A 23,178-nucleotide genomic window follows, 5' to 3' on the forward strand; every position below is an offset into this window, starting at 1 on the left:
GGTAGATAAATAGATAGATAGATACTTGATTCATCCAGAGGGAAAGGATGTACTGTATGCATACAGTAGTGTACAGTATATATATATATATACAGTATACAGTCAGGTCATATGAGCACACTGTACAATAGATAATATTAAATATAATAATATTATACTGTACAATACACTGTACAATATAATAATATTAAATATGTTGCCATTCAACAGCATGATCAGTACAAAAATACAACCAAAAATAAAGATCACAAGCAGATTTCAAGATCTCCTCACAAGAGATGTAAATCACTTAACCCCAAAGGAGCTGTAAGTATAGTCTTTGTCACATGAATAATTCTCTTCTCAATGGGCTTCTTCAGCTTTTCACAATATATGGTACAAGTAAATGGCATTGTTTACTTAATTTGTGTGCCTGCGTGATGTGTTGGGAAGCAATACCATTCTACGCGTGAACACATTTTGGTCATAACGTAGTTATGTACGTTTCAACTATTTGCCATTCTACTCAGGAACAGAGAAGTGTGCTTTTACCTCTGATCAATGGTACCTATCAAATTCTCCAGCCGTTTCTTTTTATTGGAACTGTCAACAACTGACCTTTCTGTCCAGGAAAAAAGATTGTGGGTAGCCATAAGTTTGATTTATAGTGACTAGGCACAGGTCTCTCCATGAGGTCTCTCCATGTGGTTTGTATATCAACCACTGAAGGCAGATATGGTCTGCTTTCAAACTGCATCTATTTTCCAAACTGCATTAGATTCTTACATGTCTCAAGATTTTGTATGGCAGTGAAATTACACAAGTGGCCTTATTTATCCATGTATTTCCCATCTGAAATAGTAAGAGTTAAATAGTAGTTAGACATCTACAATGAGAAGAGCAGTATGACAATTAATAAGTCATTAATATGGCTCGAGCACTGGGTATGATACCCTTATTTTCTGTGCTAGATCAGGGTGATAGCAGACTATTGTTAATGGTGCTACAAATGTATGTGACATTTGATGTAAACAGTATTCATTTCCATTTTGCAGATAAATCAATACTAGTCACATGTGGTTGTATTTCACATTCAGTTATTATTGATTTTCTTACACTAGATGATGCATTTTTGATTATAATGGCAATGGTAAAACAGATAAATGCTTGCCAAGTGTCTTGTCCTGCATTATGTTCCCTGTAATTGGAAAAAGGCTTCCTTTCACCAGATTGTGTTTTGTCTGTGTATCGTTTCTCCTGAGACGTGCTGTGTTTGACAGTGTTGGGATTTTGCAGTGCTCATGTCCTGTGCTCAGGAAGGTAGCCCACATGCCCTCCTTTGGCGTCTGCTCCTCTGTCACCCTGACGGACAAGATAATGGGGGATGATAATGGCGATCCTTGCAGAGGCTGGCCCAACACACAATACTCATCACAGCCGCTCTGTCATCCTCTCAGACACATAAATACAGCGGTGACACGCTGCACAGGCCAAGGCTGGGTTGTTGCTCGCAGATATCATTTCAGTTCTGTTTGGGCTGCTCTTCCGTGTGGGCATGTGGGGGTGTGAGAGTGCATCACCAAGAGCAATAGGGTGGAAGGCAGATGGAGATAGAAGGCTTGGGCTCAAGGGCTCAGCTCAGGTGTGCTGTGTAATCCTGCTGTCAAGGGGAGCCATGACCAGCTGCAGGCTGCACAGTCTGTATGTGGACCCACAGCTTGGTGATGACTTCTGCCACCACAATAGATTTAACCTTCCATCTCAACAATTACAGAAAGGAAATGGAGACATTTTTATATTTGTATTTTTTTAAATCCACTGCTACTGTGGTGCTGAAATATATTCATTCCAATTAGCCTTTTGTACAACAGGGCACCTACGATCCAGATCAAAACCTTTACCACAACAGAAATGATAATAGTAAGTAGGGATTGAACAATTACCGGCCCCATTGCAGTTCTATTATTGCGATTGTGTTTAAGACAAATGTAACAGTTTGAAAATACCTTTCAAGTGATACTAATACAGTATACTCTATATGAAGGTACCATGTGTATTTGCCCACTAATTTGTCAGATAATAAACATCAGTGGAAAAGAGTGATTGTAGTTTTTTAATTGCCATTTTCTGGACTGCAATCATACGCCTCAGTATGTTCTATCTGGTGCCCTATTAGGCTGCGTTAGGTTAAAGAATGCTAACCTCTACTAACACTTACCAACATTCTTTCCAGTAAGTTTTCTATTTCCATCACATAGGATCAAAAGGCTAATTAAGAGGAAAATATTTTGGAGATACTCTGCCTATTGAATGCCTGAGTCTTAAGAAGGAATTAATTTATGGGGGCTGAAAGATCAACTCAATTTTGTCAAAGATTACTTGGAGCACAAGTTTCAAGATCAAGCCAAGTCAAACTCATTTCAGAGTTAACGTTAGAGAGGAATTTTCGTCTTTGCTGTTGTTAATACTGTCTGTAATACAAACTGTTACTAGGCTTCCAGAGGATTGACCTCAGTGGTTGCACATGGCAATGTTAACCTATCAGTTGAACTCTAAAGCTTCAGGCATACTCTGACAAACCTTTTACTGCCAAGGTTAGAAGGTACTGACTTTCATCAAGTTGAAGAAACAACTCCACTCCAGCCCACTTCAACTGAATTGGGGATTTCATACATGATATATTGCATAATGCAGTCGATACATGTACAAGGCGTATCTGTTACTTGTTCCATCTATGTCTTCACCTCCTTATGTATTTCTTTTGTTTGTAACAGTGAATCAAGCACAGTTTTAGATCTCATCTTTGTAGCCTCCCAGGGTGGACCGAAGCTAATGTTGTTGTTGGGGACATTACCCAGTTGCCCTTTTGGCACCATTTCCACGTCATTCAGCAATTCCTTGTTTAGAATGTGTGATGAGTGATGAGTTGAGGAGGAATTCTGTGAGCTAAGGGGTCATGGGTTTTCCTAAAGTTGTAGTGCAATGCCTTCTTTGATCAGAGCTCTGCTTCATCACAGGAATCATTGTGGTGGCTTGTGAAGAAGTCGTTCCCTTCTGAGGCCTTGACATCAGTTAATTCCCTTGAGAGCCTACAACAGTCTGCAATGGAGACTCCATTTTGCTGAGCTGTTTGCTCTGTAAGGCAGACATTTTATGAGATTGGATTGGAGACTACTTGAAAAAAAGGTTTCTCCTTTACCAGGTTGATTTAGGTTAATTAATCTGGGGTGCCATTTTATGCAACAGTTTTCTTATATTTTCAATTGTTTTTGCTGGGGTCCCAGCCAGTTTTAATTTGCCAGTTTAGTCATTGAGTCGTGTCATGACAGTAAGAAACATTACAAGAATACATGTATCAATATAGGCATATTTTCAATCACCTTTAGGCTATTAAATGCAATATTTCACAGCTACCCTCATTAACAAATTCAGTGTTTGTCCCTTTAAACTAGCATTCAATCATAGTGCATAGACATTGAAACACAGCAACAAGTTTGAGGTCAGGTTTGAGTTCCATGTACTGTAGCAAACAATCAGCAAAAAAATATTTTTTTCAATTCATCAATAGAGAATCAGAATCCTATGCTTGATTATGCTACGCTTCAAGTTCCACCATTAATCCCTCGTAATTAGAAATGTTCCAAAAGTCAAAAATAGTTACAGTAAGAGGGAGAACGCAAAAGTCCTTTCACGACAGTAAGCCTACTGTACATTGAACCGTCATTCACTACGTTTTTTTTCAGGCAGTCAAAAGTTATTTCCTTTCGTACTCCTTCCAGTAGAAATCTACATACATGTATCAGTGTAGCCAACGTTTGATGTGACATTTCATAATATGAAGACAGTGATGGAATTCACTTGCTTGAAAACAAACACTATTAACAGAAGAGTCAAGTCAAGTTTATTTATGTAGCGCATTTCATACACAGAGGTCATTCTACATGCCATAAACAAAAGCAAACTGTTATAGCAAAGATTGTAAACAGTAAAAAAACACAAAAAAACACAAGGTAAAATCATTTGAAAATAAAGATAACTAGAAAAGCACTAAGAGAGTGCAGACCTCCACCTGTATTGTTCGTCTAACTAGGCTATATATTTAAGGTAAGGTAAGGTAAGGTCATTTGTATTTATATAGCGCATTTAACGTGCACTGAGTGCAACCCAAAGCGCTTTACAGAACACAGAGACAGTGCCGAAACGGAGTGGCGTAGTCGCCAGCGTACCCGTGACAACACAACAAACAAATTCACAAAATAACAAGACAGACAAAAGATGCCGGACGGAGTGGCGTAATCGCCAGCGTACCCGTGACACCAACACATACAAGACAGACAAACAAATAAACAAATGTCAAATAAATAATAAAGCAAACAAAAAAAGAAACACAGAAAAGTCCACGTCAACCTAGTCCAATCGACTGCACAAAAGTCAGACGGCCGAGAGTCCCAGGGCAACAAGACGCACAGCCTCAGCCCAGCCACCAGACCAACCGAAGATTCAACGGCGCCATGCGAGAGCACCAGAAGCAGTAGCAGCAAAGGACACAACGATCAGGATGCAACTCATAAATAACACGTTACGGATATCATCAGTCTTATCACCAACTGTGTAAATGAGAGAATTCACTTGGTATTCACCTATTATTAGCCTACTTCTTCCTTGGTTGTCACACATTTGTACCTAAACTATTTAGAGTGCCACCACATGCCATTACACCGTCAAGCAAAAAACATAAATGCCTCCTGGATCCAGACTGTGATACGGATCACTCCCTAGTCTTTGTGAGAACCCTAACTGCGGTGTTTTGTATCGCGTGAACCTGTGTGATTCTTTCTTGGAAGGCCTGTGAAAATCCCAATGCAGTAATCCACCCTGCTGGAGATAAATGCATGAATGAGTTTTTCTAAATCATGTTTTCACATCAGGCTCCTAAGTTTGAGGATGTTTTTGAGGTGGTAAAAAGCTGATTTAGTTATAGAAAGCAATGTGGCTGTTGAAATTTAGATCACTGTCAAGTAATACACCATTTTCCCTCCATTTTAGGGATTTTTCTTTGTTCAGCTGAATATTTGTCTAGACAACCAGTTGTTGATTTGGTCAATACACTGACAAAAGATTCAAGGGGAGTTATTTGGCAAGTACATTTGGGTGTCATCTGCAGAGATGTGATATGAAATTATTTTTGATGATAGGGAACATAGAGTTTGAATAATGGTGGCCCCAAGATTGATCCCTGGGGAACTCCCAAGGTCAAGGGCGATTGTGTTTAGGTACAGTTGCCGATGGCAATAAAGCAGCTCCTTTCTTATATATATACACACACATATACACACACATATATCTTGAGTTTATTTTGTGAGATCTCGCAAATTCATCAATGCATATGACTACCACTTGAAATGTTTCAGAGAGCTTTGTCCACGGAAGTTAGGTTGCAGTTCCTTATTTTGCCAGCACCCATATGAAAAAGAAATAGAAAAAATGTATACTGCCAGCAATGTGTTTTATATACAAAACTTGTATGATTTACTCTTGAAAGTGGTCCCTTTCATATGGGCATAATGGGCTGCACGCTTAAATGCAGGCCAGGCTATGGAGTCCGTGTGGAAATCACTGAAAGAGATCTCAGAAGTGATATTGCTTACGTTATGTTTGTTAGGGATGGATCGACAAATTGTAATAATTTACCTCTTCTTACAAACTGCCAGGACTGTCATGATTCCTGCACTCAGATCTGTGCCGGTTTCTATGCTCAATTGATAATTGAGGACCACTACCTGTACACACCAATATTATGTAGACAAAGACTGGCAAAGAAAATGTATAGATAGATTGACAATTAGTAGTCTAAGAGAATTTGTGAGCAAGACTGACAGGGAAGCCAGCAGAAGGAACTAATGAATATGTACGAGCTATGCATGTTTTTAGAGAGGCACCAGTTTATGTTCTCAACACAGCATGAGCCCTCCTGGCTTAAAATGCTTACATGCATCACTTATGATTCCATTATAAAACACACAAAACAATGCTGAAATTATGCAGCTAGCAAAGATGATAAATGCAACTTGCTAGTGAGTAGCCAATGCTCAAGGAGACAAGCTGAAAAGAGTTCTTGCAGTCTGCTGAAGTTGCTCTACAGTTGCTCGCATTTTATAAGACTCTTTCTCTCTTCATATTTCTTATTCTTACTGAATGGATTATTTATTCTTTGTAAATCCTTAATGAACAACTAGTTGGCCTTGATCTAAGATTATTTTATTTATTTTTACTTTATCAAAATATAAATGTTATAGCCTTCTATACATTGTTTTAATGTTACTATTCTGTCACTACAAGTCACATACTGTACAGCCATACAGCCATATAGGTTATACATACACATTTGATCCATGATTCATTTGATGACCATGTACAGTACAAGTGATGGTGTAGGAGTATGGGAGTTGTTGTTTTTTCAGTCAAGGTTATGAATTCTTAGAGGGGATGCATCCCCTCTATTGAAATCCGGTCGCTTCTTCTTATTACAGTGGATAAAAATGCATTGTACTGTTCTTCTTAGGCTTCTTCTTCGTATTATGATTCTTCTTCTTATTATTACAGTGCATGGAAATGCACTGCACTGTTCTTCCTAAGCTTCTTCTTTTTCTTATTACAGTGCATGAAAATGCACTGTACTGTTCTTGCTAGGCTTCTTATTCTTCTGATTCTTCTCAAGCCCCTAATCCAGCTTCAACCTTTTAACATAGAAACTTCATTCAAACTGTGTTACGTACATAGGTCTTACTTCGGACACCTGTGGAATGTATTTTTCATCTTTGTAACTTTTATAATTGATTATTATAATAATATAATTAATTTAGAATTAACTATTAGTTACAAACTTTTAAAATGTCCCCCATTTGCCCTTGTCACACTTTAATGGTCTGAAGCGATAATGAGGTTGAGGTTGTAGAAAGTTCGAAAACAAAGTATCGAAATGCACTCCGATAAAATGTCCATGAAAAGCCTGCTTATAGTCCTTTAGTTTGGCTTTTGTCAACTGCAATGAACTCATCTTTTATCTTTTATGCCTATGAAAACTACTTCTGGCTATGTCTTGTGGTGGAAAACATGTCTGTTGTGTCTTACATGTGTATGTGATGGCTGATTGTCTATGTGTTTTGTGTAAGGCTGCTGAAACAACAGAATTTCCCTTTGGGATGATTAAAGTATATCTATCTATCTATCTATCTATCTATATCGTCAGCCTTATCACCCATTGTGTAAATGAGAGAATTCACCTGGCTTTTGTGAAGCCATTCTGAAGACTATATTGGGTGGTGGAATAACATTTGGGAGTACTTTGACTCGGCGCAGTAATATCATCAGTATTGCATGTTCAGTTTCACTTTGGAGTGAGGATATTACTGCGCCGAGTCCGCTACCCATAGTTCTCCTTCGTAACCCACTTAGAAAAGCGCCAAGTTTCATTTTGTTTCACCATACTTGGTTGTGTGACTACTCATGTTTGGTCGCTTAACTTCATCTCTGTTTGGATCCTAATGAATGAACTGGGCTAGCTAAGTGCTATCAAAGTAGCGCCGCGCACCAGAGCCAGTGAGTGCACGCATTGAAACGCGAGAGGTATTAATCAACTCATCTTAGTTAAGGGAATAACATAGTTTAAAATGAAAAACTGGTCTGGTCTGTAGTCATTTAGTCCAGTGATCTTTATTTGGGGGGGACAGGGATGATGGTGGTGGTCTTGAAGCAGGCTGGTACGACATGCCTCCTGTGAGATGTTAAAAATGTGAACACTGGAGACAGCTGGTTGTTACAGTGCTTCAGGATGGAGTGAGAGGCCGAGTCCGGTCCGGCTGCTTTGTGCGGGTTCTGTCTCTTGAACACTCTGGCTCCGTTCGAATCAGGGAAAACTGCTGCCTTCTAAGATATCTAACTAGAGAGCAAGGCAGTGAAGGCCGTTCGAAACCGAAAAAACGATTTTCGCTGCCCTCTAAGATATCTTAGAATTCCTGAATAACGGTCAATTTTGAAGGCAGCATCGATGTACACTTCAAGCTGCCTTCTACCCATAATCCTTTGCGGCCACGTCTGAATCTCTGTGAAAACAAAACAAACATGGCTGCCGATATCGGTAAATGACTGCCGAATCTGTTGAAATGTCATTTGTGTGACGTTATTTAGCTTGGATTTGTGTAAAGTAGATTGAAAATAAACGATTTACTACCTGGTTATACCATTGTTGTACCCACTAATAACGCCTGGTCTGATACATTAGCTGCCAGTGAAACTATTTTATACCGTTAGCCTGCTAGCTTATGTAGGCTAATTTAGTTTAACGTCAGGCTTTTGCTAACGTCATACCGTAGTGTTAACCAAAGATTCTAGAGTGCTACGACACGTTTAATCTAAAGTCATGTCTAGTTAGAGAGCTCTCTATTTAGGGAGGGAGGCAGTAGGCAGCTGCCTTCCGATTCGAACGAAGCCTCTGTTATGGATGGAGATGGATGGAGAGAGCCGTCAATTGTGGTCGAGGGGGAGGGGGATAGGGGGACTCTGAGGTGGGCAGATGTGGAGAGGCCTGGGCCTCTGCTGAGGTTGGAGAGCTGGGGGGCCTGGAGGTCTGGGGCTGATGGATGGGGCCACAGGGATGGTAAACAGGCCTGTCCCATTGTCTTTCAAAGTGGCAGTAGAACTTGTTAAGGTCATTGCCCAGTCGTAAGTTGTTTGTAGAGTAGGGGGAATTTTGTTCTATAGTTTGTGATCTGTCTGAGACCTTTCCAGGCCATTGCGGAGTTGTTGTAGTTTCCGAGTGCAGTCATTAGGGTATCACTTTATTTCTCTAAGCATGTAGCCTCAATTGCAAAATCATGTTGGTTTGTCCTTTATAACATTAGGAAGATCAGGCCTTATCTGACACAAAACTCCACACAACTTCTTGTACAGGCCATGGTTATCTCCAAACTGGACTACTGTAATTCACTTTTATCTGGCCTGCCTGCTTGTGTAGTGAGATCATTACAATTGATTCAGAGTGCAGGGGCCGGTTTCCCGATAACGTTCACTCTTAGCGAGCTATGAAGACTCCAAATGTATCACTTAGGAGTCTTCTTACGAAAAGCTCCTTACGTCCGACGTAGGCTACAAGGTAGTGTCCACCATGAAGGTGCTGAATTAGGTGACATCGATTGCTCAGAAATCGATTTTTTATTTTATGGGGAGGCATGACTGTATTATGAAAGCGTTCTTTGCACAAAAAAAACATTGCACATCGCCCTCATAACATTCACGCAACTTCAACGTGGATGAACTTATTAGCATACAATGATAAAAAGAAATTAAATGATCTAGGCCTACCCTTTATTACGTCCTCCAAGGAGGTCATGTTTTCATCGGGGTTTGTTTGTTGGTTTGTTCGTTTCTTTCCCGCATGGATAAAAATATTCGAACGCTTCAGGTTTGATAGAATGCAGAGGAGTGGTTTTCTAGTTTGTTTGTTTGTCTGTCTGTCTGTTTGTTCTCAAGATAGGCTAACTCTAAAAGTTAACGATGGATTTCGATTAAATTTCCAGGGAAGGTTTGAAATGACACAAGGAAGAAACGATTTAATTTTGGGAGTGATTCGTATCACCGTCTGGATGCAGGAGGCGATAACATATGTGTTTGCTTGGAGGAGCAAACACATAATTTTTTTTTTTTTTTTTTTTTTAAATCACAGCTGGTTGACCAACATCCTCATTTAATTCACTATAGTGTGCCTTTGGTTAACATTTAACATGAAAGCAAGCCCCCACATTAAACATTGTAGGACGGTGGGGGGAAGCAAGAAATAAGAGGATAACACTTTTAATTATTTTCAAATGCATGCATGTGTCATTAGTTGTGTGAAAACATGTCCAGAAACTATTTTCTTAATTAGTCTACTTACATAAAATCATTGGTGAACCAAAACAGTGATCTTGTATCATATGAATAGCATGCATAACAGATGTCTAAAGATTGCTGACGTTCGTCGCAAGCTAACATTCCCATAGGAATAAATAGAAACAATGGAAAAAATAGCCTCCATAACACGACCTCCCCAAATCCAGAAAAAAATATTAAATTGAAATTGGACAACGTCGTTATCTTTGGTAAACTCCTAGGTAGCTGTGGTATAAATTGTGTGACGAAATTCGAAGTCTAAATATACAAACTTTATGTTGAAAGTGTAACTGCGATTTCCATAGGAATACATTAGGCTCACTCGACATGTCAAGTCGGATGCAGACGGATGCAGTCGACTGCAAACAGAAACGTAATTTGCGTAATATGCAGTGCATGCTGGTTAGACGTGTTGTTCGACTTCAAGATATGTTGTGATCATGTCACAAAAATGCGACCATGTCACGTCACTCAAAACTCGCGGGATGAAGACGTCTGCAGTCAGATTTCGCAGCTCTCTGCATTTGCTTTCTAAAGCCTGCAACCGGCTGGATCCAGCCCCATGACGTCAGTTCAAGGACACGATAGGGCCGTTTGGAAGGAATCTCCCCATGACGATTATGACGGGGGTCTCGTTCTGCCTCCATACCAAAGATTCGAAAATAGGATATATGTCGTAAAATTAAGGCAAACTAGACGATTTCAGTTCGATTTACAAGCGCCATCTACAGGATTTTCATCGGAAGTAATCAAATTGAACCCCGAGTGAAAAAAATAGATAGTTGCCTACAGAAAAGGATAATAACGAAATCGTAGGCTACTGTAAATCGCTGAACAGCAGCCTAATTATGATGTTTTGAATTGTGACTTTGATTGTCTTCACGCCTAGTGTCCTGGGAGTATTGGGAGAAAACCTAGCCTATTGTCTCCCATAAGCATATAGTTCTGCCAAAGTGTTTGTGAAATATAATTATCTGAAATGCAATATTGGCTTTCAACATGTCATTTCATATTTAATTTGTGTAATACAGTTGGTTTGATATCCGAACTATAGGCCCAATCAATAGACTAGGCCTATATGAAGCGGTTTTAATTAGGCTATTATAGCCTTACAGAATTAGGCTATAGGCTGGCTTGCCTTGCATAGCCCACTGACAGCCTGCCAGTAGCGTAGCGTAGTTGCGCAAGGCCCCGGTGCAAGTCTGGCGCTGGACCCCCCCCCCTTAATTTGCTGACTTTCCACGACTTTAGTAAGAGTAGTAGCCTATAGCCTACCTGTTTACATTTGCTAGCATGCGCAGCAGCCTATGATCAGAGATGACGTAAAAATGTTATGACTGGACAAACAGATTTCCCAGCAGGCCATGTTACAACATCTTGTAAGTTGACGATAAAATAATCATTAATGGTATTAGTTTTATTTATTAATTTTGATTCTAACATTGAAATGTCATTAGTAAAATCAAAATGATATGGAAAGTAGGAGAAAATACAAGAATTGGGGAATGGATAGGTGCCACCATGAGACCAAGTTGTAGGAGATAGTGAAGGATTTAAATAGCAATCAGTTCGCCCACTTAGCTATATAGGAAGAGATGGCGTCATTGATGACAACAGTTGACTTTATGTCGCAAAGCTAGAAGGTGCGGGGCAAATTCCGAAACGCAAAGGGCCCTGCGAAGCTCAGGGGCCCCGGTGCGTTGCACCATCGCACGCTACGCCCCTGCAGCCTGCCTATACTGTCACTGAACAAGCTACTGTACATGACCCTTTATCAATAGTGATGCCTTGTATAAGAGTATAACTAAACATGGCAATATTAATGTGTTAACATAGCCTATGTAAATTCATCGCATGGGAACCAAACCCGAGAACACGCAAAACATGCCTCAGTTAGTATACTGTATATGTAAGCATTGTGGAAATGTATTCACTGACTGCATACTGTGTGAAAACGACATGAAATGTGTGAATGGTATGGCCATAAAAGACCAATGCTGTGCTAACTGTGTTAAGAGTTTTGAAAATGTGTCAAATGAATGGACAAACACGGTTACATGCTGCCACTCAGACATGCCACCACTACGACATGCTTCCATTTAGACATGCCTCTATTTCGACATGCTGCTATTTAGACATGCTGCCAATCCGACACATTTTAGTACCCCCATTCCGACAGTTTACAAATCCAATTTATTTTTCCAAGTCAATTTAACGGACCCTATGAGCCCGACGGACGCAAAGTGCGTCAAAAAACACACCCATTCTTCTCTGTTACATTGCTCCGCGATTATTAACGAGATGAGACCTAGCCTATATTGCATGAAAGAGCAGAACCGGGGCTTTCCAACGAGACTAGACACGTGTCTGTACGATCAAGTATGAAAATAAAATAAAATCAAATTTAAATCAAAGTATATCATATTTACAGTCTATATTGCTCTGCGTTCACCCACGCAGCCACGGCTCTCGCTTGAATTACTCCGGGACCAGGCATCGCACAGACATGACACGCATATCAAATGAAAGAGGAGAAACAGAGCTTTCCATTGATACCAAACACATCGATCCTTTTGTGTTATAAAAACAGACGAAGTGACAAACAAATAAGAATGTCATAACTTCGGCTACCGCTACTTTCGTTTGCTTTACTCGTGACACTGTGGTCAAAAATGTATGGCTTGCATGTCAGATAAAAGAGGAGAGCTAGAGCTATCCACAGATACCAAATACAACCTTCTAGGCCATAAAACAGACGAAGTGACAGCAAAATAATAACTTAATTTAGCTCCACTTAGTCCGCGAATAATGAGAACTTGCCATGTACAGAACTGCATTCACTTCCCCGAGTCGCGCACGCAACAGACACATAACCATATCAAGAAGTCTTCACAATGACATTTTAAATGTGAATCTTTATTATTTTACACAATTGGATATAGTTATGACATTAATAGCCTATTAATGACCTCATGTCGGAATGGCACGTTGTTTGAATAAAAAGTTAAATACCGCCACTGCGACCATGAAAAAAAAAAATGTCGGAGTGGTGGGACTTTTTCCCATAAAGAGACATGCCTCCACTACGACAATTGGACGTCCATGTCGGAGTGCTGGTATGTCGGAATGAACGGCGGATACCGACAAACACTTGTTAGCGATTGAAAAAAACTGTAGTGGCCCTTACATTTAGCTATGTTCGCTGTCCTAAATGGCATGTGGCTAGCATCAGTTGTATTGTGGTCATGTAAAAGCTTGATAGAGAATGGGACGTGGCGGACGTCTTCGAGGTTGCGCCGCGGTGGCGTCTGGGATACATAGTGAGGCCACTTGTACGCTGCTGCCAATGCTGTATCATTGTAAACATTGTAAAACATGGCTAACTCGCTGTTTCTAACACTGTTTTTCACACATCATGGGACGAACCTGTTGTGTTGTTGGATGTAACGTCCATGCCCACGATCGTCAGGTAAAAAAAATCAACAACGGAGTGTCTTTTTATCACTTTCAGGATCTCACGTCCACTCTCCAGACGGTCTGTCATAGGGATCCATGTTACCGATCAAAGATATCTTTTCCATATAACGTTTCCATAGGTTTCTTATAATTCGCGCCGCGGCCTCACGTAATGGAGGAAAATGCCCTTTTTGTCCCAGAATGCATTGCGCCGCTGATTTCCGTTCCCATTCTGACAGACGCTCATGAGTTCATCCTGGAGGATAGCCTATGACAACCGATTGCATTCCTTGCTAGTCAACGTTAAATGACTGCTAGTTTTGTGGATTTAAACATTGTCATGTGTTGCCTCTGCTATTGCTGCTTTCAGATTTTAAATCTCTTGTGGTCTGTTGGACCAGAGAATGTCTAATAGACCTAAAAGAGATGGACAAACAGACTCCGTTGTTCTCAATGGGAGGGGACTGAAAAATGTTTACTTCCCATCATTCGCACGCACACTTTGTGACATTAGCCATCCTGTAACCTGCTGTAACTGGTCTGATAGATGGGTCACACAGAAATTTGACAATTGTGACATCGAGTTTTTTTTATTAGGTTTACTTGACTCTAGGTAATGCTTTACCTTATCATACAGTAGGCTACCATAGGCTACATAGCTTTTTCACTTATCTTGCTAATGACTTTCCGTCATGGTTTTCGTGCACGCTGGACTGAGCTTCTTATCCAAACATTACGGGAAATCTCCCTACTGTACGTTAGCTTCCCTCCAACCGACATGCTAACTATACTTCTTTACGCGAAACCAACGTTATACGAGGAAGACATGAATTAGTTGTGCCTTCCTTACCCTATATAGAATATACAGAAGCTACAACAGCGACACATGTTACATGCATTTATGGAATCTCAAAAAAATCTGCAATCAATGGCCGTCCTATGGGGGTTAGCAGAGCATTGATAACCAGCTCCATCCGTGTTTCTACTTCCGGGAATTTTCCTGTCCCCTTGGGGAAAACGCACACTCTCAGAATCCTTCCGGGTGGTACTTTAACGAGAGGGCGATCGCAAGCAAGTGGAGAATGAATGGAGGTGAATGGAGCTGTACTCCTAAAATCCACTTTTCTCTGGATATATTTTTTTTGTGTTGAAATCGGAATATTGCATTCGAAAGGGGGGTTAAAGAAAATACACACGGCTGAGTATTAGATTTTTTAAGATACTCAATTGTTCTAAAAAGCCTTTCAAACATGTCAATGGCGTCATGCATTAGCAGGATGCTAGTGTGTTATGGGCAACAACGACCCAGCCTGTAAGAAACCAAAGGGCCATAAGTACTTGTTCATTCAACTTTCAACCTATAATCCATATTGAGCTTGCGGAAACTAAAATCCAATCTTCAATTTTTCAATTTTCAATCAGGTGAATTAAGCTGTCTAGCCCCATAGACCTAGCCTGACTCTCGCCAGACCCTTGTAGTTCCGCCATGCTCCACCAGAGGCGTTTCGCTGAGCTCCACACAAGGGTCTGGACTCGAGGGCAATCCAAACTCCTTCCAGGGAGCAAAAAATGATGAACCAAACAGGAGCGCCGAAGCGAGTGTTTGATTCAAACAACAATGGCGACACGCAGCGAGGAGTCTTGTGCTGACATTGATTCTGCTATTTCAACCGTTTTGTCGAATCTATCAAGTATTCATTCTTAAAAAGATTAACAGAGAATGCTTTTGAAGACATTTATTGGTGGCAAGGATGTTTTTACTCTTCTTCCGACCGGGTTTGGCAAGAGCTTGAAGAAGCCTAGCACGTCATTCAAGATAACAGGCAAGTGGTTAATCAATCACATGCAAGGATGTTTTACAAGGACCCGCCTTCATAAATACATCTCCTATCGAGAAGTCCCAGATCCTTGTGTGAAGCAGACAGCGAACTACAAGATCTGGCGAGAGTCAGGTTACCATAGAACCCTATTGTTTTGCACTTGCTCGTGACCACCCCTAGCGGAATTGCAACAGATTGCAGGTAAAATTCTGTTACAATGACTAATTTTCATCCCTATGCAGCCACACCTTCGGTCAGTGGAGGTTGGGGACAGGTCATCAGGAGTAGGGATTTATGGAGCTCCTCCACAAATGGATACCATACTAAAGTTTCCTAAAAAGTGGAATATAAAATCATCTTTTGACAATTGATCTTAATTTACAGGACACCAACTTTCTTTGAGATTGAAAAATGTATCGTAAATAAATAAATGTTCTCCCTTGAATGTTAGGGGGCATTAAATATAGGGCATTAAGTTGTATTAAACAGGCTAATAGGCCAACTGGAAAAAACACAGGGTATGTGATGACATGGGGCTATTTTAATTCCAAAGGCCAAGGGAACTTTATCAGGATTAATAATATCCTGGATCCATGAAATAGCTGGCCTTTAAAAATAAAAACATATGAAAATCCTCCTGCTCCTATGGGAATTTAACATGGGGTCAAATACTTGACTGTCTTCCGGTGGGTGGTAGCAAGCTAATGTGAGTGAGGCCAAGGATATAAATCTCGAAGTGGCGTCACTTCGTAGGGATTTTCTGATTTGCTTGTTTTTCCTTGTGTTTTCTTGCAACCTATAGTATTTCAACAAAAACAAGTATTAAACGGTTTCTCGAGGAATGGCACCTTTGAGTATTTCTATACTTAGTTACTCTACATCTCTGTTCATCACACAGATATCACATGCAGGTGAGCTCATCTTTCACACTGTGTTAGACCCAGCGGCAGAAACCAATTCACAGACAGGCATTACATTTTTCCAATGGGGGTCACAAATGTATCACTGTTGCGGGAATTCAAATTGATCACGTGATCCTCTGTGTTCTCGGATTAGGTCAGAAGAAAAAGAAGTAGGCTTAAAGGTTAACACTATCAAACAAACCCAGGAACTACTACTACTACTACTACTAACTATGATATGATACAGGCTACCTGTGAGCCGATATACTGTATTTGCCATTGGATAACTGGGGTTAGTGCTGAAGTCAAGTAGGTTAGCCCAAAGTGCGCCACTAAAGCCTTCACTACAAAGGTGATTAGCTATTGGGTTAGGGATTGATGTAGTCTACGGAATAATACAGATTTTACATGTTTTATTTGCTCCTTGCTTTATTGACAAACCTATATAGGCTAAATTAAATTAGTGTTCAAAATCAGTCTGTGAGGTTGGTTGGTGCAGCCAAGCTCGTCCAGGGCGGGCACAGATGACTTTCAGGAAGAGCCTGGCCCCTCAAAGACCCCCCATAATGCCGGGACTGCACTGTCTTACTCAAAACCGCACCGATTGGCGTCTTTTGGTTCTAAATTTGGTTCCGTTTTGGTTCCTCATTTTCATAGTTTGTTTGCAATATGTGTGTAATACTGGGTTTCTAACAGGTTTGTACTTTTCCCCGTTTTCCCTTCACCTGCAGATTCCTCAAATAAGTTATGCCTCCACAGCCCCAGAGCTCAGTGATGACAGACGGTATGACTTCTTCTCACGTGTGGTACCCCCTGACTCCTTTCAGGCCCAAGCAATGGTGGATATAGTGAAGGCCATGGGTTGGAACTATGTTTCTACTGTGGCATCAGAGGGAAGCTACGGCGAGAAAGGTGTGGAGGCATTCATGCAAATATCCAGGGAGGCAGGTGAGAACTTCACAACGTTTTGCCATAATTGCCTTGATTCCCAGCACCTCTGTAATGACACACACACACACACACACACACACACACATATACATCACATCATATATAATTTAATTTTAATTAATATATTTAATTTAAGATAAAAAAAAAAAATACTGAAGAAACACATTGCATTGTGTTACTTACAGTACGTAATTTCCATGCCAAATTTATGGCATACTACATTTCGAAATGTAGATCAAGTTGTAATTTTTGAAAACAGCAGTATGGAATTACTTTTGATCTGACCTATTACTTTTAATCACAAAACACTAGATGTCTTCTTTATTACATATGTGAAATTTACAGTCCACTTTTTTCTTATTTGCTGTATCCTTTTAAATTTCACTGATTGTTTGCATCGCATTCATCACTGAGGACAGTGAAGAAGAGAAGTTTATCCAACAGTTCTCTCTGTTGGATTTAAGTTCATAGCAGTAGGCTACATACTAGTGATGCGCGGGTGGGCTTTTTTTAAAACCCGCCCCAACCCGACTTTTCAGGAGATCCAAACCGCCCCGCCCAATCCGCAAAAATATGTTCGAATTGTGACCCAAATCCGACCCGACCCGCGGAAAGGAAAAAACGCATTTAACGTCTTTCCTAGCCTAATTAGCCCACATGAGGACAACAGCGGGTTACAATGATCGGTCATTTTGACAATCTGCGCTCCTCCACACCATTCATAATCTGCAGCCTAGACATAGCTAGTGTTAAATCTCATCTTCATAACAAGTTGCCATTCATATTTCCCCTTGCAACTTCATAGGCTAGCCTACTTTTGCGTTTAACACTGCCAAGCATTTAACAAGCACAGCTGTTTATTCGTGTAGCCTATGACAGAAGCGAGGTGTTCTCGCATTGTGCACAACCTTCGATATCCCAGATCATTAGGCTCCATGTCCATAAAGTAGCGAATGCGCGATTGACTTTTTCAGTCAGTCACGCATGGCGCAATTGGGTGCTGAATTTAGGAGAAATTATGTTTTGCGCTCGACCACACCTCCTGTATTGCAGGCGCATCGCCACCTAATATGTCGGAAGTTAACAAGTGAGAAATGTGCATTTTTACTTTTTTGACCCGACCCACCCGCAATATTTAGAAAAAACTATTAGGCCTACCCAAATCCGCCCGACCCGCGGGTAATGGGCTGAACCGCGCATCACTACTACATACAGTAGTGTCACAGTAGTACAGTAGTACAGTGTCACAGTGTTTCGTGTGTGTGTGTGTGTGTGTGTGTGTGTGTGTGCGCGCTAGATGTGGGCTAGATTAAAGGTCTGGCCCGCGGGCTGAATGTTGCCCATATGTGAAAAAAAGGCGAAAGAGGTGAAAAAATGTGTCAGTGTGTATGCTATCTCATACAGTAGTTTAGCACAACACAGATGCTCAACCATGTGGCTGAAAAGTTGTGTAGAGGGTGGTTGTAGCTATGTGGTAAAACAGTTGAGAGGGGCAGCACCTGTCACTGAATCCGTCCCCGTAAACGCCCGTAAATCTCCCTAGTTTTCGGCAGTTAACAACAATTTACAATTTGCGAACGTTTGTTTGTCGGTGCTGATCAACTACGATGACATGACATACGCATGTTGTCGCGTTGCCTCCCTCGTTCTGTCGTGAGTGGTCGTGTCAGTTAGCTCATAATCAGTTCGTTGTCTCAAGTGTTTCTCACAAATGGACCACCATTTTAGGCATGTATTTAACAGCATATGGAAATATGAATAGCCTACAGCCTATACAAACTGCAAGCCATTTTGTTTATTTAAACTACTCAATGCAATCTAAAATTCTCACCAGAAACACCAACAGTCAATGTATTTCTCCAAATTCAAGTTTTGTTTGTTTTATGGACTACTAGTGGAAGAGATCGTTAAAACATGAGTTTGTCTTGTAAACGGAATGGAAGTTTCACAGGCACCGTTGTAGTACAACAACGGACCTACAACCTCATGCTTTCATTGGACAGTCGCCTCGCGTTCAACGGAATCATTTGCATAAAGATGGGCATCGGCCAGCTTTTTTGACGTGCAACTGTTTTCAAATGCAGCACTGCCTTCCCGGAATGCTTTGCGGGCGCGTTAAAGTTGCTTGACGGTCACCCATATAGGAAAACAGTGGATTGCCTAACAACAGAATGTTATGTCTTGTCATAGTAGTCAATCACCACTGTATTCTCAGAAACGGACTATGACGTATGTGGAGAGCTTGCGGCTCCAATTAGCATTATGAGTGCAGCGAAACCGTGCCTGGCCAGGGGCCTCATTTATAAAACTTAGCGCAGGATGTACGCCAGGAGATGGCGTGCGCTCAAAACTCAGAAAGTGCGTGCGCACAGAAATATTCTGATTTATAAAACCGTGTGCACGCACGTTCCACGCCAATTTCCCTTAATTATAAACTCACATGTGACTTATAAATATTTACTTGACCTTTGTGCCTGGTGACTTAAACTGCTTGTAAGTAATTTATTTACTAACTAGTGCAGCACCCGTGCAAATAATGTTTTCCAAGAAACTTGTTGCCCAATGATATTGATGCAGGTAGCTCATGTTAGATTGGTGATGATGTAGAATCAGGTTAGTAGGCTAGAGCTTTTTACTCTCTTTGCAAAGTAAAAAAAGTGAAACGGGTGGTTCTGGAGGGGATTGTTCTGTAACGCCTCCCGGACGGAAGTAGCTGGAAGGCGTAGTGTGCAGGGTGGGTGATATTCAGCTTCTTTGTTGTTGGTGATGAGTCCTATGATGGTTGTATCGTCCGCATATTTGTACATGTTGACAGAACTGTGCTGTGATGTGAGCTGGTTGGTGTAGAGGGAGAATAGCCAGGGTGAGTACACAGCCTTGGGGTGCGCCAGTGCTGAGGGACAGAGGGGAGGATGTGATGTTGTTGATCTTCACCGTCTGTGGCCTGTTCCAGAGAAAACTGTAAATCCAGTGACAGATGCATGGGTCGATGTTCATGTCCAGTAATATGTTGAGCAGTCTTTCCAGGTTTATTGTATTGAATGCAGAACTGAAGTCCATGAACAGGATGCGTGCATATGTGTTTGTGGACTCCAGGTATGTGGTGGATTGCTAAATTGACCGTGTCCTCAACTGACCTGTTGGCTCTGTATGCAAATTGGAGTGGGTCCATGAGGGGGGTGGTGACTGTTTTGAGGTGATTGAGTATGATGCGCTCAAATGATTTCATGACTGCTGATGTCAAAGCAATAGGTCTGTAATCATTGAGGCAGGAGATGTTCTTGGTCTTGGGAACCGGGATGATGATGGATTCTTTGAAGCACTTCGGTACTGAGATTTGACAGAGGGAAGTGTTGAAGATGTCAGCAAAGACCCCAGCCAGTTCTGCAGCACAGTGGTGGAGAATGGTGGGGCTGATGTTGTCTGGACCGAGCACTTTATTCCTCTTTAGTCCCCTGAAGGTACTCCTCACCTCCTCCTCGCAGATGGTGAAAGGGGGGCAGGGAAGAGGGTCGGGGGTAGATGGCGGAGGAACCGGTGCCTGCTCAAACCTCCCATAGAAGTGGTTGAGTGTGTCAGGAAGCTGGTTGTCACTGTCAGGTGTGGGGGTGGGCTTCTTTTTGTAATTTGTCATGTTTTGGAGTTTTTTCCAGATAAAACGTGTCATTGGTGGTTATTTGTTCTTCAAGTTTTGTGGCATAGCCTAGTTGGATTTGGCTTTTCTAATTGCAGATCTCAGTTTGTATTTGGCAGCCATGTATTGTTCCTTATTTCCTGACAGATGAGCTGCATTTTTCTCTTTTCTTAATTGTTTAATGTCCTTGTTAAACCACGGTTTGTTGTTATTGTAGTGTTTGATTTTTTTGAGTGGTAGTCAAGGAGCCTAAAAAGTCCCGTGGGATTTTTTTGATGAAAGCAAGCCACCCATCCAACTGTCTCAAGGACACCCCAAATAACAATAAAAAAACATGTTGGCAGTCTGAAATATTGTGCTGGGAAAAATTGTGAAGCATATAAGAAAATAACAACATTTTGGTCTCCAAAAATAGGACTTTGCAAAAACGCCTAGGCATACCCACATATAAAATGGTGTAGAAAACACAAATTTTGATATTTTGTTTTCAAATTTGAAATACAAGTTGTTCAGACTTGTGGCCTTTGTTCCATTATGTCTATAACCTGATACATTACAGTAAAAGGACTATTTAATGTCTATGTATATATTTTTTTCTATGGCGAGGGGAAAAAATGACAAAAACTTCAAAATATAAAGAGTTCCCAGTTTTCAGCAGAACCCTTTACAGTGAAACTGACAATAGATTACAAAACTAGAGGGTGTCTGCTTTCCAAAATGGGTGTTGTCATCTCAATAGCACAAAGGGTTGGGATACAGCAACCATTTCAATTTGGAGAGGCGTTTTCAGGCGTTTTTCAGGCAAATCTGTCGGAATGCGAATTATGCAAGCTAGTAATAAATGGTGAAAATAATGATTCGTTTATTATGCTATTCGTTGCTGAAAAGTCTGATAACTGAAGTAGTGGTCTGATAACAGTAATCTTTTCTGGAATGAATACGTTTATTGACTCGGCATAGAAATAAAGGCATCATCTTATGTTTGTAGACTAAATCAACTGAAAATCACAATGAACTCCAATTCACAATGTATATTATAAATGTGATGTTACACATTACGCAATGAGTGTCATGCTTTCAGTTAGCACACAGTTTATATGAAGTTTTCAACATCGTCCTCGTCATCTCCTGAGTCTTCATCCTCTTCATCATTGAGTGATGTGGTGGGCTGCTCAGGATTGTCACATCCCTCACTGGGGTCACAGGCACATAACTCTGTGCAGCCGAGTCCTGCTTTACGACATGAACACCTCGCATTGTCACACTTGGATTTTGAACAGCCGCACTTCACCAGCTGGATGACCGCATTTGGTGCAGGCTGTTCCTTGGTCATCACTGGAACCCATACATCGTCTTCCAAGTTCCAGCCATAGTCCTGTGGCGATGGTACCTCTGGGTTTGGAACAGTGTCATTGTTCCAGATCATTGCTTGGTAGTGTGCCCACAAGATTGCTTGTTGCAGTGCAGCTTGTGTAGGTGGCAACCTCTCTGACTCGGCCTGTTTCTTTGTGAATAGCCACCATCTCAATTTTTCCATCTTGGTAGTCTTGGTCCCTGGCAGGTAAACCTTGCAGAGAAACTCTTCGAGACCATCATATATGGCATCACTTGGCCAGCGCATGGTTCCCAGACTTGTCAATGCAGATATCTCATTGCTGTCATCCCTTGCGTCACGGAAGATCTTCCAGAAAGCAAGTTTGCCTCTGCCAGCAAAGCCCCCCGTGTTATCAGCTCCACTAAAGGCATGCAATCCTGGCAAAGCAGCTGCCTTGTTTGGCCCCAGAGCTTCGTAGATGGGTCCCAGAGGAATGACACGTCGCTTCGTACCAACTCCAGTCACGAAGTTGGTGTTGGTGCATAACTCAGGATACCGGCGGAGAGCCAGAACAAAGACGTCGGTATCAGGTGAGTGAATGTTTATGATTGAAGCCCCACTTGCAGTTGCTTCAGCAGCATGCAGGAGAAGTTTAGTGTCGGCCTCTTCCTGCTGACTATGAAGGTGATCGACATTCCTGTGAGTAGCTCGGCACTGTGAACCCCATGCAACAACCATCTGCTTCTCTTCTGCATGAGCCTTCACCAGCATCTTCTCAGCAAGATAGCCAGTGAGTTCCATCTTTGTCTTCACATGGGACAGGAGTCGCTTCAGTGGCACCTTTGCTATGTTGGTGGCATCTGTTATGTGGTAGGCTATGACTGGCTGACCACCATGCCTTCTGTCACGAGTGGCACCCTTCAGAGATGTGACATCATAGCGATCAAAGACAAGGTGGACTTCATCGGCATCACTGTATCTCTCCAGGATACGGGTTGTGAACTGATCAGCCAGCTGGCTACAGTTTGTGATGTTGTCAAGCTTTTGTAGTGACTGGACATCTGCCATGGCATCGACAACTGCCACTTTCACTGCTGCAGGCATGTCTTCTGATGGCACATGTACGCTTACTGATGTTTAGGGTTACGCACACATAAACACATGCCCTTACTGACGGTTAAGGTTAGGAATAGT

The 23,178-nt window shown here is 41.4% G+C and overlaps 1 protein-coding gene across 2 annotated transcripts in view; it reads left to right on the forward strand.

The window, feature by feature from the left end:
- The window catches only part of grm7 (glutamate metabotropic receptor 7), a 199,464-nt gene that overhangs the window by 34,839 nt on the left and 141,447 nt on the right, over window positions 1-23,178 (forward strand). For both annotated transcript variants that reach the window (XM_062544835.1, XM_062544836.1), the window contains one exon: window positions 16,816-17,032. In XM_062544835.1, coding sequence (XP_062400819.1) covers window positions 16,816-17,032 — 217 coding nt within the window. The remainder of the gene's footprint in view (window positions 1-16,815; window positions 17,033-23,178) is intronic.

The sequence above is a fragment of the Sardina pilchardus genome, chromosome 9 (genome assembly GCF_963854185.1).
Source record: "Sardina pilchardus chromosome 9, fSarPil1.1, whole genome shotgun sequence".
Taxonomy (NCBI): Eukaryota; Metazoa; Chordata; class Actinopteri; order Clupeiformes; family Clupeidae; genus Sardina; species Sardina pilchardus.